General features: G+C 39.6%; 1 protein-coding gene across 1 annotated transcript in view; it reads left to right on the top strand.

The window, feature by feature from the left end:
• Positions 1 to 18,097, top strand: part of srgap1a (SLIT-ROBO Rho GTPase activating protein 1a) — a 63,547-nt gene that overhangs the window by 26,535 nt on the left and 18,915 nt on the right. Inside the window, 10 exon segments of the mRNA XM_025056375.1 lie at positions 1 to 84; positions 6,021 to 6,083; positions 8,934 to 9,018; positions 9,021 to 9,103; positions 9,713 to 9,841; positions 10,880 to 11,101; positions 11,462 to 11,563; positions 15,690 to 15,887; positions 16,192 to 16,276; positions 17,163 to 17,190. The exon segment at positions 1 to 84 is cut by the window's left edge and continues 25 nt beyond it. Of these exon segments, the coding sequence (XP_024912143.1) occupies positions 1 to 84; positions 6,021 to 6,083; positions 8,934 to 9,018; positions 9,021 to 9,103; positions 9,713 to 9,841; positions 10,880 to 11,101; positions 11,462 to 11,563; positions 15,690 to 15,887; positions 16,192 to 16,276; positions 17,163 to 17,190 (1,079 nt within the window).

The following is an 18,097-nucleotide window of genomic DNA, read 5'->3' as shown; positions in this document are numbered from 1 at the left end:
GCCACATTAAGTGACATCTACCTCAACAATGTCATCATGAGGTTTATGCAGATCAGCGAGGACTCCACTCGACTACTCAAAAAGGTAAGAGAGGATCATATCATGATATTAGATATTCTTCTGAACACCTCTACTCATAGTTTGTGTGACATTGTTGTTGTTACTGTAGTATCAGTCATTAAGCAGTACGTTGCACTGGGTGTGTTGATACTCTTTTGCGAAATTTAACCCATTTAAAACACAATCTTATGTCTGGTCCCAGAATTTCCCCACTTCTGGTTTCGCCTTTTTGACACTGCAGTAATTTCAACAATATTGCTACGCTTTAATTTACAGTAAGACTCAATTTTTTGAGTTGTCACAGCTGCAGTGATTGATTGGTGAGGCCTTATGGTGCATATTGGATTGACCAGTCCACATGCGGGCATTGGAGGTTATTTAGGCTAATGGAATTTAATATAAATTGTGATAAATTGTTTCATTTAGGGTTAATAGGGAGGATTGGTAAATTATTATTTTAAATTAATCAATTATTAAATAAAAAAGATCTCACATAACCTGTGGTATGCCTTTGAGTACCCACAACAGTACACCAACCACCATATGAGAAACACTGACTTAAACCATGTACACTAAAGTAGAATGTAGCAGTTTTCCCTTTATCTGTACGTCTTTTAAAACCATATTCATATCATGCTGCTCTAATGTGTACTATGTCTAACGCAAACGTTATGGTTTTTCTCGTTTGGCCTCTTCATGTCCCTCAAATATTTGATTTGAGCTTCAACTACCCACATACTTATTAAGTTCCTTTTGAATTTACTTGTATTTGACTTCCAGTGAGGAATGTCAGATGTGATTTTCCTCTTTGATCATCACAACAGAAGCACAAACTTACCACAAACACAGTCCAGATTTCTGCTGGTGCTCCCTTTGCCACTGGTGTTTCAAGCCTTTCACTTCAGCTCCATGTTCATGTGTACAGTAAACGAGCTGAGCTCATTATGTGATTCTATCTGTCGGGGTTGCTGTGGTTCACTTTTGTGAATGTAACTATTATAAAGCAACCTTCACCACCACAGCTTCACTCTCCCATCTGAACTGTGGCTCCATAACTAAAACCGGGCCTTTGCTTGCCCTCTCCACCACAAAGATGACTACTCCCTGTGCTGCAGGAGTCACATGAACTGGCCACAGGTCTAAATTACTAGGTGGCTCTTCTCCAGTGGGAAGGGCATTTGTGTCAGTAAAGTTTGAGTCTTTTTATATCAAGTGTGCATTTCTCTTTTTTTGCTAACCCGTCCCAATCAACGACATGTAGAAGTCAACTTCTGAAACATCTCCTTACTGTTTTCATGAAGTCAATTTGTTTGTTTAAAGACTTGGATAAAACTGTGTGTGTTTAAACACCAAGCTGTGAATAATTTCAACTTCTAATGTGACCAGAGTTAAAACACTCACACAAGATGTCTGCTGTTCCCAGACTCGCACACTCATAATGATCATAATGATAGGCTACCAAAGAAGGGAAACGGAACATGGAGGAACCTGGAGGATCCTGGAAATTTACACCATACATTATAACAAAAGGGTAGATTAAACCTGATTAACTGCAATTCCTCTGTAGGGCAGCCTGTGTACACAGATATACACAGGTATTGGAACCCTGTGGGAATAATCAATACTCTTTTTTTGATGTGTCTTTGTCAAGTTAATTCTAACCACGATGTTGATGGAATAGTGTCTAACAATTACTGATATATTTCAAGTGGTCACATTCATCACTATCTATTTTCAATTAGCAGTATTTTTCTAATCCTGAGGTTAAGTCTTTGCAGGATACCATGAAGTAGAATGTAAGAATGAGTGCGTGAGTCCTTGTGCTTTTAGATCCCAAATATGAGACAAACTTGAGCGATAATTACCACTTGTAAAAGTTGGTTTGGATATTTCTCAGTAGGTTCAGGTGACATTGTGGTGAAGAATGACAGCCTAGTGGGAGGTCCCAATTCACAGGAGACCTGAGGCGCTGCTCCCCCCTTTAATTAAAGGCTTCAAGCCTTTGATCTCAGCAGTGCTTTAGGAGCAAGACACAAACAACAGACATGTCCCCATTGCATGGGCTGCCTGTGTACAGAGGAAACAGCTGGACTGTTGTCATCCTTCCGGCACATCAAGGACCCATGCTTTTATTTCCTTGTATCTTCTGCTCTCGTGCTGTGAAGAGTGGAGTGAGACCTCGGAGCAGCTTCTGTGTTTGTGTCAGCATCCTCCGGTCAACGCGTTTGACGTTGGACATTGTGGTCATTTCGAGGAATTAAGTACAGCTGCAAATTCATCATTGTGGTCTGTTTAACTTTGAGGTTGAAGTAGTGGACCCCTGTTTCTTTCTTTATGCCTGGACAGATCTTATCACGTCTTCATTATTCATACGACAAGCTCTTTGTTTTATTTTACTGTGTTTTATTTATGGGAGTCTGTGAGGCTGCAGCTGAGTTGGATTCTTAAAGTTTCAAGTAGTTTTGAACTTTCCATCATGCAACGCTTGTGCTGCTTTTCAAGCCAGACTTTTGACTTGGCATTGTGAAGAACCACAGGTGTAAATACTAATGTACATGGACAAGCTGTATGCAAGGGCACAAATGTCCACAGGAGACACTAGAGTTTGTATGACTGATAAAGGGTTACATTATAATATTATTTGTCAGCTTTCTGGTCTAATTCCCAGTTAATGTCGGAATGTGCTCCGATCAGACAACAGGGGAAAAGGTTTTCTCGTAACCAAATGTGAAGCCTCCTTCCTCCGACATCCTGAAGCCATGCTCCACCCTGGTCCAAATATGTGGACATTATCCAGAGATCATGTCTAAAAATGGCTACAGTTTCTTGCCATTGTGTAAAGTACAGAGCTCCAGTCAGGATGTCGGTGTATTCTAGCATTCTATCATAACATGGAGGGAGAAGAAGAAGGAAACGATTACAGAAGGCAGGTGACAAGCGATGCTGCAGCATTGTTCTATAAACAACAGGCAACATTTCTTTATCATAATCACAATCATATGGATGAATAATCATTCAATGTGTGGCCCGTAAACGTTACTTGAACTTGGTAATATCTGTCATCAAACTAAAAGTCCCTGAACTAAATCCTTGGAGAGCAACATGTACACACAGCTTAGTTTATCACTGCCACTTCATGTTCAACCACTCCCCAGAAACCAACTTGGTTTCTTCCCTCCTCGGTTATTTTATCTCTCTAATGTGAATTGGATGCAGATGGTGTGAGCATTTAAGGGGAATTTTGTTTATAAGATACATTTTATTGACTTTGACCAAACTGGTTACCCCCAAACATGTGAAGGGAGAAGTAGTGCAAATTAAAGTGGGGACACTGGTTTCTGGTTCAGTAGGTGTCCTTTTGGTGAAAGCTTTTTCAACACGCCCTGGATGTTATTTTTGTTTGCTTTTATCTACGTCTCATCTTCTCACTCACACACTTATTTGTTGCTCAAGTGATCAATGAGAGGTTTTTTTTTAATTAAGCGCTGGATCACTTCCCAGCCTTCTCATTAGCAAAGAGCTGGTGAATGTTTAAAGTGGTGCTTGCTTACCAACAGTTGTGATTTATTGTCGGTGAAGACCTGTTTATAGAACTTTTTTAATATGTAAAAAAAATACAATTAATAGGCAGTTTAATTTTAATGGGGTGCTGTCATATATGTGATGTATAATTACAAGTCTACGGCAATCTCAAGGACTAGGTTTCCCTATAATTGTCTAAAACCTCAAGATCTTTCTGTAGCTTATCTACACAACATGCCTGAGGTTGCATTTTGGTAGATGGAAAGACAAATCTCTGGTTATCCAGTCCTGCATGTCTGTGGCGTGACCGAGCTCTACATTTGAGAGGATGAACGGACCAGGTGCTGTTGATGTTACAATCAGCTAAGTGGCTCAGTGTGACACGGTGATTTGGGAAGTCAGCCTTCCCGTGGCAAGTGAGGTTCTAATTCTCTTTAATTATGCACAGCTTTACCTGTTGATGACTTTACCTGTTGATGACCTCTAATGGAGGTGATACCAAAATATAACCCTTCATATGCTGTCAGTGCGTAAATATGCCCCTATGAAAAGGTCTTCAACCTTCTTGGCCCAATTAGTAGATCACCAGTAGATACCAGTAGATCACAAAGGGAGTGCCCCTATTTCATGAGCAATTCAAATTAAAAAAATGTAAATAACATTATGTAGTATGCACTAGTGACCATATACTGTAAGAATAGGATCATCATTGATTTTGATTGACTGACTCTAATTGTAAGTCGCTTTGGATAAAAGCGTCTGCTAAATGTATTGTAATGTAAAACAGTGGTTCTCAAACTTTTTATCTTCTGTACCACCTGAGAAAACACTGAGCTCTCTGAGTGCCACCATGATGACCAACATTAGAATACAGCAGCACAGGCCTTCACTGTTAGCTTCCACCACAGCAGAGATGTTTATAGATGTTTATAAAGATGTTTATGTTTGAATATTGTATTAATTGTGCATGGTATCTTTCAGATTTATTCAATTAAAAATGTAAATGTGAAAATATGAATTTTTCACATGTACCACTAGAGAGCACTCGCGTACCACTGGTGTTACGCGTACCACAGTTTGAGAACCGCTGATGTAAAGTAATGTAATATTGTGCCAAATATGTATGTGCATTTAATTATTAACCCAACATAAAGTTGGATTTACATATAAATATATTTAAATAAATATAAATTTATATATAAATATATATTTAACATTTCTTTAGTGTTGGTACATCACTTTATCCTGGTCATTTGAATAGTAGCACCTAAGCCAAAAAAGTTTGAACACACCTGGTCTTGGACAATATTTTTTATTTACAGGTTCAGAATAAACATATTCATGTAAATTTTGACTGACAGGTATACAAAGTGTGTAAAAAGGTCATAGAACAGTGCCTAGTTTAGTTGACACTCGGTGAAGAGTGACTACTTTATGTAATAAATATCTAAATTACTTACATGTTTACATTGGTTTTATAGTCTCTGGGTCAATACTAGTATAGCCTAAATGAATAGCTTTTTTATTGAAGATATTTAAACTAGTTAAAGGATTTAAATTATTTAAAAACAGTACATTTATCTTCATACGATTTAGTTTAAGCTGTCATATTGGATGGATATTTGGGCATGGCTAATGGTTATGTGAACATCCCCGCCACCATAACTTTTTTTTCAAAACCACTTCTTATTCCAAAAGTTTCTATGCAATTCCAGAATCCTCTTGAAGCCTTTAGCCGAGGAATGATATTTGTCTGAGGATAATTGGTTTAGAAAAAGACCCAGAGTACGGGCCAACGGTGTAGCATCCTCCAGGTATCAGTGTGGATTATCAACTCGAGTGGAACGATCAAAAATCACTAACATGACTTGTAATCTAATATAAATGTTCTACAGCGATTGACTCGGTGTGAAGGAAGTGTGTGAGCTCCACTACTAAATTAATAGATGAAGCTCCTCAAAAACCATCCCTGCATTAGTGTAGGCGTACGCGTGTGATAATATTACTCAATGGGCCACGTGGTACGACTGATTGAGTTAGCATATCTGAGCAAAATCGTTGACATTGAACCGTAAAAGCCAGATAATGTGTTGAGCATGTGGACACTGAAATTCAATCGTCTGTGGATGATATGAGTGGAAAAGGTTTTTAGGCTGAGACCACTTTCACACATACACTGAGTTTTAGCCATGATGATAAATGCACTCTTCACTGTTGGAGGCTTTAGCCTGGTCATGACTTCATGAACATGCTTCATGCTCATTCTAGAAGTGGTTACTGGAGCACAGCAAATTTAATTGTCTTCAAGGTTAGTGAGGATATAAACTTGCTGATTAACTCGTTAACTTTTTAATTGACATTTAAACAGCAACTCTCATTTAGTCATTCTTGCAATTCAATCTTGTTGATCTTATTCCTTTCTTGTGTTTCTCTTTCAGAGCAAGGAAATAGCTTTTCAACTGCAGGAAGACTTAATGAAGGTCCTCAATGAGCTGTATACAGTAAGTACTAATGGCTCCTCACTTTTTTGTACTCGGGCACATCACACAGCTGTGATTGAGACTGGTGCATCATGCCCAGCCTCACTAAATGCTCTTTATAAAAAGTTTGCATCTCGACTTTTTAACCTCACCCTTAGTCAAGGTTTTGGACACAGCAGTTACTATTATTTATTACTATTTGTGAAGAAATATAGTGTATAATAACTTTTAATGGGGTTCCAATGGTGCAGTGCTCAAATTCCCACCAGATCTCAGGTCACTCCCAGGCCTGGCAGTAAGGTTTACATCAGTATAGGGAACAAAAAAAACGTGTCAGAATATAGTGTGGACCACACCTTATAAGGGTAAAGTAAGAGGCATTATTTTTTTTCTTCTGATAAAATGTTGCTTGAAGCCCTAACACAGGCAACATACAGAACATACAGTAAACTGTACATAGTTTAAGTTTAAAATCTTTACATGTTCCATTTTAAAGATTCACAAATGATAAAAACACCATGGTTTTAAAACATCGCCTCAGTTACTGTTTCCTACTTTTAGGCCCTATTGGACTATAGGTGCCATTGGGTGTGGTTTTTGTTCTTTTCAAAGACACTTTCTCAGTTTCTGGCACCGGTCTGTTCATAGGACTGTGTGCATGTCTGCCGGCTAAACTTGTTCAGCCCCCCATGTGGAAAACACACAAATACAAATATATCTTCATCCACTGCATAGGTATTGCATCAGGCAGTCACAGTCCTCAAGTCAGACTCTGTCAAAAAAAACACCAGGTCTCCTTCTTTTCTAAACATGTCCCTCTAAAAAGAGCAACAAAGTCAACAAGCGAGAGGCTGCCTCCAAACCAGTAAGTGAGGAGTACAGGGCCAAGGTCAGTCGACCGTCTCTAAATAGACTCCAGTTCGGCCAAACCGTACCAGAGGAGAAAGACTGCAGAAACACCAGTCTTCCCCCTGCTGTTCCACTCCTCCAAAAATAGCTTGGTTTTGGTTTAAGTTGTTTAGATTTTAGAATGATTTAGTCTCAGTTTGGACAGCAGCTGAGGTTTTTGCGTAGATGAGTGTGTTGCATACGCAGGTTGTGCTGCTATAATTTACTGGAGCTGGGTCATTCCAGATGAAACCACTGGTCTTCTTCACCGCTGAACAGGACAAAACTTTCAGCTGTATTGTGATCTTAAACTCTTGGTACATCACATTGCTAACACGTTTGTTTAAAAAACTGACAGATATTTTCAATGAATTAAGTTTCATAAATTGGAATGTTTCCACAGATGTTGATTTTACAATTAAGAAATTGGTCAAAAATCTATTTAGTTTGCGCATGTGAAAAGAAAATTATAACACTGTAATATTCACTAAGACACACAGTTTCACAGAAATAATTGCACTAAACCCCCAAACTATTTATCATTTAATAGAGGAAAGCAACTTGTTAAAATGAGAAATAAGACCAAACTTATTTTTCATCCCAAAAATATTTTTTATATAACTGCTGTAACTGGTGACAAGCTATAAGAACAAATGCAAAACCTAAAAATAAATAAAATAAAATAAGGTGAAAAAATGCCTGTCAATATGTGAACATTTTGTTAAAAAGACAAAACCTTTTAAATTATTTAACTCAAGGAGCTGTCTATCGCTGGTGTAATGACAGGACTATGATGATTTTATATAGGGCCACATGTTGAAAGAATTGTTGTTGAATTGTTGCCTCCACCTCAGTGTGGATTTTCCCGTGCTCTATGGTTTCCTGTCGCAGTCTAAAAGCATGAGATTTGGTCAATTTTTCACTTTGAATTCACCCAAGGTACAAGTGAAAAATGTGAATAGATGTTTTTTTGTTGATTTTATAGCAATTTGTCAGCTCTGTCCTCAAATGTCTTTTGTCCTTCAGTCTCCTGTTGACAGTACCAGTGTTAATACTCCCACAGTCTCTTCCCTCCTCTGTCCTTGACAAACTCACTGCTGTTGTTTTGTGGTTTGTGGCTGCTTAAAACTTAGTCACCGCTTAATGGATCTCCATATCATGTTTGAGTAACGCTTTAATTCCATCTGATAAGTACAATGACTCAAGTGGTACGACTCACCGTCGTACCACTCACATTCTCAAAGTCTTCTTAGGTCTGTGTTTGCATGTGCAAATCCCGTAAATCTGGATAGTCGTGAAGGTTGACCATCTATAGAGTGGAACTAGGGAAGTTTTGTCAAAGCTGGACCATGTGGTTGTAATATAATTCTCACAGAACCAGCAGCACTGACAACAACAGAAAGATACTGGAAAATGGCTGCATTAAAAGGTTTCTCTAGGAATTTACAAGTTGTGTTTTATCGTCTGTATAAACACCGTATCCTCACTGTGAATTAGTGCTACCTGCTTAAGATGTAGTTAGAAAAAGTCACCCCAAAAAGAGACAGAAACATTTATAAAGCACACTCAGTTGTTATCAACACTTTGAGGATGTCGTCATTTTCTGTGATTAGACACTGATTTTAGAGAAAGAATAAAAAAAGAACCTGTGTATCTGTTTTTCTTCCTCTCAGATACACAGCAGTGGAGGCAGGCTGTTAGATTGAACTGCAGCGAGCTGTGGTTGTTGTGGTCGTAGGAGCGCCTCATAAAAAGGCTGTAGAGAGTCTGTCTTTAGTTTGTGGTTAGGGAGAGACTTCTACCCCTCACTGAGATGAGTTGCATTGATTTTTGACACAGATATTTGAGTGGAGGCTTTTAGTTGTGGATGGAAAAGATACAAATGGGTGATTTTGACTTTAATTCACTCAACGACCAATCGGTCTGAAAGATTATTTTCATGATCAGCGTGTCCTGATTACTGTATCTCTTGTATCTCTCCAGGTGATGAAGACGTACCACATGTACCATTCAGAGAGCATCAGTGCTGAGAGCAAGCTCAAAGAAGCCGAGAAGCAGGAGGAGAAACAGATGACCCCGTCTTCAGCATCCGAATGGAAGACAAGCACCCGAGACGCAGCTCCGTGAAGAAGATTGAAAAAATGAAAGAAAAGGTGAGATCCTGGAGGAAGGGCCGCAAGTTTAACGAAGAACAATCATAGTACAGTATTAGTCACCACTTCTGACCTGAGTGGAGAAAAACAAAGTTGCGAGCAGCTCATTGTCAGAACACAATGAGCTGATGTCATGATCTTAGATCACGTCTGTCTAATGTGTGAGGGAAGTCTAGAGGAATGTTTTTTTTTTTTTTTCTAAAACGTGTCTGCTACTAAAACATGAACAGGAAATGTTGAGTTATGAATGTGTTGGCGGTATTAGTCACAGCCCACTGGTCATCAGATGCTGACTAACAGCCTGGTGTTTCATGAGTAAAGATTCAAAAATACAGAAGAGGAGGTTGAATTAGAAGTCACCTGAATCAAGTCAAGAACAAGGGTCATTTTTAAGGCTATCATTTCCTTATGTTCCCATTTTTTACTATTTTAAGTTATGGCTCTTCTAATGTTTATTAAAGCTGTTCCAGCAAATAGTCCAGTCACAGCCGGGTGATGTGTAACGCCTGCCGAGACTTAAAAGCACAGCCACTTGTCAAAAACAAAAAACACTTTTAAATCCTTTTCTGCTCTGTTTTTTTTCTTCTCTGTTTTGAATTCTCTCATCAGCGTCAAGCCAAGTACTCGGAGAACAAGCTGAAGTCGATCAAGGCACGGAACGAGTACCTGCTGACACTGGAAGCAACTAACGCCTCCATTTTTAAATACTACATCCACGACCTGTCAGATTTAATTGATGTAAGTACAAAAACCGCACGCTACTGTGCGCCCCCCTCAGGATGTCTTCATTTTCTGTCTCCAGTGAGACTGTAGGGAAGTTGCTACATTGAATGTTTCTACACAAGCTCAACATGTCATTTTCACCTCTCTCTCTGTAGACATTTTTTACCCAGCTAAGGTAGAGTGCATTGCTTTGTTGTGGTCTTCAGGGTTTTTATGTTCAATGATGTTATGTTGACCTTTAAAAAAAAAGTCAGGATCGGAAACAAATGTTTTTCTTTAGGAGCTGAACTTGAAATAACAGTAATGTTGAACAGCCAGGATGAGGGAATGTAAATTACAGTCCAGGACAGAAAACGGCTTATTAACTTTTTTCAACATGGTTACTGTGAAATACCAGCTATTATATTGTATTACACCAAACTGTTCCCCTGACCTTGTGTGTGACTGTGGGAATTCCTGAGCATTTTTCAAACTGTCAGGATGTGAGGTTGAAGTAGCTCTGACCGTTTAACCTACGTTTTTCTGCATTTGCACTTTTGGTTCAACACTTCATATTTTTACGTTGAGTTCTGCCTATGGAAAAAACATTTGTTTTGAGCTTCTATTCTGCATCATTCTGTGTATGGAAATTACCACTACGTACGTGTGTGCGTGCCCATTTGTCTGTGGGGTTCATTGTGTTTGAGCTGAAAATTCTTGGTTATTGTTGGAGGAGACTTTTAATATTCCAAAAACAAAACAGCTAGCTGTTCCAGTGTGTAACATCGTGAGTGTGTGTTTGTCGGTATCTACGAGTGTCTGGGGCATGTGTGTCTCCTCAGGAGAGACCTTGGCCAAGGTTGCTGTTATTAAAATCCAGCAGCACTGCAAACTCAAGACATTCTGGACTGTTTACTTTAGAGTTTTGCCTTACATAACTGTTCTTCTGCTTTGGTCTATCATCAAATTTGATCATTCAATCAATTTTTTTTTAAATTTTGTGTCCTTTAGAAAGAGTTCAACTAATTAGGAATTTTTGTCAAACTTGGAAACTGTTGTCGTTCATATTTTCAGTGCTGTGATTTGGGATACCATGCCAGTCTGAACCGGGCGCTGCGTACCTATCTGTCAGCTGAGTACAACCTCGAAACATCACGCCACGAGGGGCTCGACATCATTGAAAATGCTGTGGACAGTCTGGATCCAAGGAGCGACAGACAGAGGTTCATGGAGATGTACCCCACTGCCTTCTGCCCACCTGCAAAATTCGAGTTCCAGTCCCACATGGGAGACGAGGTATTTGTGAACACTAGAAGTAATGATCATGGAAATATGATTGGATGGATGTTACACAGACGTAGATTTATGACAGGTCACTAAGTCAACACGGTAAAAATAGCTGACTTAATTACAGAAAGTTTCATTTCCACCCTTTGGAGTTAAACATGTTCTGAGGGTGAGACTGTCAGCACTGAGCAGTGCAGTTAGAGCAGAAACTTTTTTTTCTTTTTCTCCTCAATTACAACTTTGCAGTTAGAGCAGAAACTTTTTTTTTTCTTTTTCTCCTCAATTACAACATTAATATGATTTTTTTTTTGATGTTGCCCAAAGGTTTTTGACACTTTTTTTGACCTTTACTTCCCTCATTTTTCCCAGATGTGTCATATCTCAGTGCAGCCTCCGGTGAATGGGGAGCTCATCCTGAGGTTTCAGCAGCTGCAGTCTCGCCTCACTACTCTGAAGATTGAAAATGAAGAGGTAAGAAGCTGCAAAAAACAGCCTGTTTGTAAACGTCATTAAAGTTAATAACGTGTGTCAGAGCTGTTGTTGCCGTGCAGTCGGAGTGAGCTGTTTGGTCGTGGCGTATTAAAGTGACTAAATAAAGTTAACTTAAGAAGTAAGCCAAGGTGAGACACAACAGTAGCTGCTCACACTGTCTCCAGAGTAAAAGTCTTGGCAAGTACACACAACAGATATATACACACACACACACACGTCTGTGTTTGTTCTCTCATGCCCTGTAGGTAGCCATCAAACCCAGTCTGTGAAGCTTCCATTTCTCTCCCACTGGTACAATTCACGCTCTCGCTTTTATTTGCTCAAAGCTGTTCTGTGCTGTTTTCCGTCTGACGTTGCAGACACAGCTCTCCTTCTCGGGCTGCGTTATTCCAGTGTTTCAGAAATATGTGCAGAGAGTTTAATTGAAACAAAGACCAGTAGAGGAGAACAGCAGGGGCTGCTGCTGATTCACGGAGTGCAGTCACATTCCGTTGGTTACGCTGTCGTGTCACGTTTGACCTGGTCGCCCTCGGTGAGCTCTTACTGCCGTCTGTCCTTGTACCCGGAGTTTTGTCCTTCCTCCTTGGCTTACTTTTCTGTGTTTCTCCACACACGCACAGGTCGATGGCAGCAAACCTCCTCCACAGCTACTGCAGAGCGCCAAATCTGGTCACTTAAAAAGGGAATTTATTTCCAGTAATGGATCGATGGAAAAAGCAGGATACATAATAATAATAATAATTATTATTATTATTATTATTATTATTATTATTATTATATTTTAAGCTGTTGTCAAAATATTCGTATGTGTATCATAAGTATTATAAATAAATAAAAAATGATAAACATTATATTTTTAGTCACGATAGATCTTGGTAGTCCTGTAATAACCTGATGTGGATGAGGACTGAATGTTTGCTGCTCATTGATACCAGCTCTATACCAACCAAGAGTCTGTTATTGTCAGGTTCCATGAGTCCAAGTCCATTTCAGGAGGTTGTGACAACTATTTGACATATTGTGTTTCCTGTCACAGGCTGAAGATCGTCATTGGTTCAGAAATGGTGTTCTCAAACCAAAATTAAAGTGAAGTTAAAAGCAAAAATCTGATTAAAAACTAAATCAGTATATATCATATATATAATATCATAACTTCCTATTAGTAATAACATGCATAAGACCACAGTTTCTTTAAACTCACAATAATGTTTTACATACTAAACTTGAATACTGTCAAAATCCAATTGTTTTATTATGCAATAAAACAAAGAATCAATCAATTAATTTGGTAAACATAAAAAAATATACAGATAACTGCATGGGGAACTTTTGGCCATAGTTGCTGTATGAAATACCTGATCTGTTTAACAGGTTGTGGTGGCTGTTTTCTTATTTTCTTCTTTGATTTTCATTAGGGGTAGATTTTGTCAGTCAACTTTGATACTTTTGGAATATCAGCAGGGTAAAGGGAAAATATCTATTTCATCTTTTCTGGTTATAGTGTGGTATATGATATTGATTCATAGGGAAGAAACAATAAATAACGCCAGTCTTATTTGAATCTTTTGAAATGTGCATGTACCTGAAACAGTAATGATAGGTTGTGGTTACTTCATGTCCTTGTCTGAAGTTGGACGTCCTGGTGGGTCAGAATGAAAAGGGCAAATACTGCCTTATGTCAGCAGCACCAGTTGGCCCCTTGAAGAACAAAATTCAAAGCGCCACAACATCCCGCAAACACGACTGTCCAATTTCCAAACAGAACAGTTTTTCTTCAGTCGTTCAGGAAGAGCCGCAGGGCAGTACAGATGTGTCCTCAAACCTCTTCTACGTCTTCAGTGGGGAAAAAATCTGCTAAATAATTTACTCTGAATCTGCGGCCAATATGTGGAGATGTAGGGAGAAAGACTGTTTCTCTTACACACTGTTTGGGTTATTATACCTCTCCTGGTGCCTCTGCTGCAAAATTAATATTTTCTTTTGTCATATTACAAAACCAGAGGACACTGTTCATTTCAGATCCCCTGACATTCTGCATTGGTAATCTGTGCAGATTTAATATTCTGGCTCCTTTATCTAATTTGCCTCTGATAAACTGGAGGTTGATTTTTCTTCTTTGCTTCTCTTTTGTCATGCCAGATGCACAAAGCTCACTGAATAGTCAGCCCAATGTGACATGGTATTAGTTTTCCTAAATGTATAAAAAAATGATCAGGACATTGCACTGTATCTGCAAGGTCTCCTAAAAGCTGTGGGGCGCAGGCTTGCATGTTGCCCAGTGACTCTGCGTGGAAAACAATGAGAAAGGTGGATTTCAATAGAACTGAACCTATTTCGAGCAGTGAGTGATGACTGTGTGTAAGGCCGGCCTAGTCCAGAGAGCTGTTCTTTCAGATGCACTGTCAACACAGGAGCCAAGAATAAACCTGGGATGTGGTTCATTAAAAATAAACAAAGTAAATCCGAGGCAGTTTTTTTTTTTCAGGTCTGTGTGCAGCTGCGGTGTCCTAATGGGCGTGTCCACGAAGCCTTTCTAAAAGCCCTCTTGTAATTGAGTCCAGCAGCGTACACTGGTAACTATTTGTCTGCTGAATAATAGATCAACTCAACAGCTTTTTCACTTGGAGCGATTCTCTCGCACGAATGGATCCTGCCTTTATCATGACAGCTGGGCCTCAGATACCCGGGATGAAGGATGTCTAAAAACAATCACAACTACTAATGATAAAAAAAAACACATCTCCCTTAATGGATCTGTTGATGGCGCAGCTAAAGACTTCCCATTCTCTTAGATCGGCTGTGTGCAAAATAAAGTACTTGTGGAGGAATCCCGGGCATTTATTTGCAATTTTCTGTGCTCTTCAAAGTTCCCAATTTTCACTTGAATGCCATTATTAGCCATGTTCAAACCTGTAGTCTGTTTCTGCCCATGGAACTGATGACACTGTAACTGTATCCACATTGTGCCCCCACCACACTCGTGTCAGCGCTGTAATTCATCACAGCAGCACATGAAAAGGATGAAGATCACCCTGGCTTTTTGGTAGACTTTGTTAAAAGCCTGGATGAGTCACAGGTCATGCAGTCTGAACAAGTAGGCTTCAAGCACTGTCATCCTGATGTGTGGAATGGTTACCGCAGGAATCCAGCCTGGCCTTTCATCAGCACTGAGGTCAGCTAACGTAATAAGTCAAGATAAGGGTCACTCTACCTTTAGACCACTAGGAATAATGTGTTGGAGTTCCAGCTGTGCCTGACTGTGTGCAACCTGCAGCTGCTTTTGTTTTGTTTTTAATGTGAGCACAAATTGTATTTCCCTCTGCTCTGCTTTCATATGCAGAGTGAGCCATCAGTGTTTGTGTTTCTGCTTCAGTCTGACATTTCTTCAATGCACAGTTATTTTTACACCAAGTCTTTGTACTTTTTTATTCAATTGAATAGTTCAAGAGAAGTGAGGATTTTTCTTACATTTCTTTGAAGACACTGGTGTGTTTAGGGGTTGGCAGTCCATGGATGGTGATTCAGATTTGTTTTTTTACAAAGTTTTACTTTGTTTATTTCCTTTGTCTGTCCCTTTCTTAAACACACATAAATGAATGGTGTGGATGGGGGTGTAGTTATGTGTCCATCCTCATGTTTCCATGCGATAGAGAGGCAACCTGCATAGAAAATGTCTGGTAGATTTTCATGTGATTTCAGCTGTAATTGTCCCAGACTCAAATAACAATATTTCATGTCTGAAATAATTGATGTGTTGTTCAGGGACCTGGTGAAGTTATTGACATTTTTGTCCAAATCTACCTTGGTTTCCTGAAAATGTTTCATTATTGTTTGCACAAAATATCCTTTGTGTGAAAGTCATTTGACTTGTAACTTCATGGTGTCATTAAGAGACCAAAAGTTTCAGTCTGGAAACCTTTATATATTTCTCTGTTTCGAGGATGAAAAATGTGGATTTTTGGGGGCAGCTTTTACGTAAGCCTCTGGGTACATTTTGATGAGAAAAACATGGAGTTGAGAAAATTACAACCAGCCTTTTAGCATTTATGTCTTAACTCTGCCACATTCATAATTATCCTCACCGTACTCTTATCCTCCTACACAGATCAAAAAGACATCGGAGGCCACCCTGACCACCATCCAGGACATGGTAACTATTGAAGACTACGACGTGTCGGAGTGTTTCCACCACAGCCGCTCCACTGAATCTGTCAAGTCTACTGTGTCGGAGACATACCTGAGCAAACCCAGCATTGCCAAGAGGAGGGCCAATCAGCAGGAGACCGAGCAGTTCTACTTCATGGTGAGTGAATATGAGTATAGGCACAGATGTGAGCTGAACCAAACCAGTCATTAGGGCTTAAGCTATGAAACATGAAACAAATTAGCAAATGTTGAGGCAAAAACCACCCAGGTCTTTTACTTGTTAAGAGCCAACCCCTATCTCGCTCTCGTCTAAGAGAGGTACACACTCTGATAAAGACATTTAAAGAGAATCAGCATATCCATTGCCCTTGGCTGCCTCATTGTAGATTGTTCTCTCAGGGTTGGTTCCTCTGACCACTGAGACGCGGGACCACTGTGTAATTACTCCTAATTCTCTGTAGAAATTCCGGGAGTTTCTGGAAGGCAGCAATCTCATCTCAAAACTGCAGGCCAAACACGACCTGCTGAAGAAGATGCTCGGCGAAGGTACAGTGACATTCTTACTACCTAGCCTAGTCGTTCTATGTTCTACGAGTCTTAACTTTCCTTGTCTTGACGATTGGGTGTGTAAATTGAGAAGATGTTCTCTTAACAAAAGTGAAAAAACAAAACAATTTCCTGAGTTTAACTTGACAAAGTTGACAATGTTTTCCTTTTTTTTCTGTTCAAACTTCTTAATGATTGTGTGGGTTGACCCAAAGTTAAGGGTGGTTGTAAATTCTCGTTATCCACCTCAGTGACTGATTTACTCCCAATGTAATGGACTGCAATGAATTGAGGCGTTAGTGGTCAGCAAGACAGTTTCTCCTCATTCTACAGTGTTGGGATCTCCTCAAGGAATCCACTAATCTACTGTCAGCTAAATGAGTATCTGTCAGTTTTATTTTTTTTACCCAGCAATCCCGGTGGTCTCCTTCAAACTGTCCACATAATGACAAATGGAGATGTGTAATTTAAGGAAGGAAAAAAATCCCCTTCCTTATACCACATGCTTCTCTATCATGTGGTCAGAGAGCAGAAGAACAGCGTGAATCACACGGACAAACAGATTTCATTTGTACACAAACTTGAGGAACTGGTACAATGGCTGGTTATTTGCACTTATTTTCAAAGACAAACCACACGATTGTGTACTTTGCAAGACATATTCATTTGTTATGCACCGGAAGTATTTTGCTACTGTGCGTGTGTGTACAAAGGTGTGTGGATGTGTTTTGTTTGGGAGGCCGAAGAGCCCCGCGGTTGCAGACAGATGGCAGGCTTAAAATGCTCCAGCAGACATATGCACAATGCACCGCGGGAGACAGGCTTTGGCATGTCCACGCGTTTAACTTCCTCTCACATCTTCTTTCTCCTCTCTTTCCACCCGCAGGGCACAGGGCTGAGTACATGACCACAAGGTGAGCTACACACTCTTGCACTCACACTCACACACACACACTTTAAAAGATCTGTGTTTGTCAGGAACACAGAGCAGATCCGGTTTTGTGGGGTCTGCCACAGATACTCAACATGTTGCACTCCAACAAAGAGGGGACGCTGAGGACGTCATGATACACGGGTTATTGAGACAATGAAAACTAAAGATGAAAGACTTTAGAGTCAGAAAACAGTAGAGCGTTCAGTGGTTATTGTCGCCTCCTCCTGTTTTTAGCCCGTTTTAGTGTCATGTGGTGCTGGTTAGAGAATTTCAGATTCCCAGCAGCGCTGACTGTCTGGCCATTAGATATAATCTTAGACAATAAAGAGGAGAATGTTGGAAAACAATTAGGATTTGGTTGAAACGCAACAAAATAAGAGAGAGGTTGAAATGACAAAACACATCTCCCTTAATGGCTATTAAAGCAGTTGCAAATGAGTACCGGAAAGAATGCAATAAATAAAATTAGCATGTGAATGTGCAACACAAGCAAACTACCATCAGACACAGACCATTGTGGGGTTGTTTACAGGTTGGTGCCTTTGTTTAAGATGTTTAAAGGTTTGTCAAGTTTTTTTTACGTCCTTCGTAGACCCTGTGACCAGGGCGTGAGAGTTTCGGCCCTGGGTGAGGGCTGATGATGTCATCCAGGGGGTCCAGGGTACTGTATATGTACTTTTTGGTGACCACATAAATTAAAACAATTTTTGTTACCCTTTGTACTGAATGGTCAGTCAGCAGAAATAGAAAAAAATCACTTGTTCTTGCAGAAGAAAAATAAAAAAATAAGTGATTTGTGAAAGAATAAATTGTTGTTAGCATTCATGGAGATTAGCCTTTTCTACATCATGACTGTTTAATCAGCAGACAAAAACCTAAATACCTCA

The sequence above is a fragment of the Cynoglossus semilaevis genome, chromosome 6, assembly GCF_000523025.1.
Source record: "Cynoglossus semilaevis isolate Cse_v1.0 chromosome 6, Cse_v1.0, whole genome shotgun sequence".
Taxonomy (NCBI): Eukaryota; Metazoa; Chordata; class Actinopteri; order Pleuronectiformes; family Cynoglossidae; genus Cynoglossus; species Cynoglossus semilaevis.
This window is presented reverse-complemented; position numbering and strand designations above follow the sequence as displayed.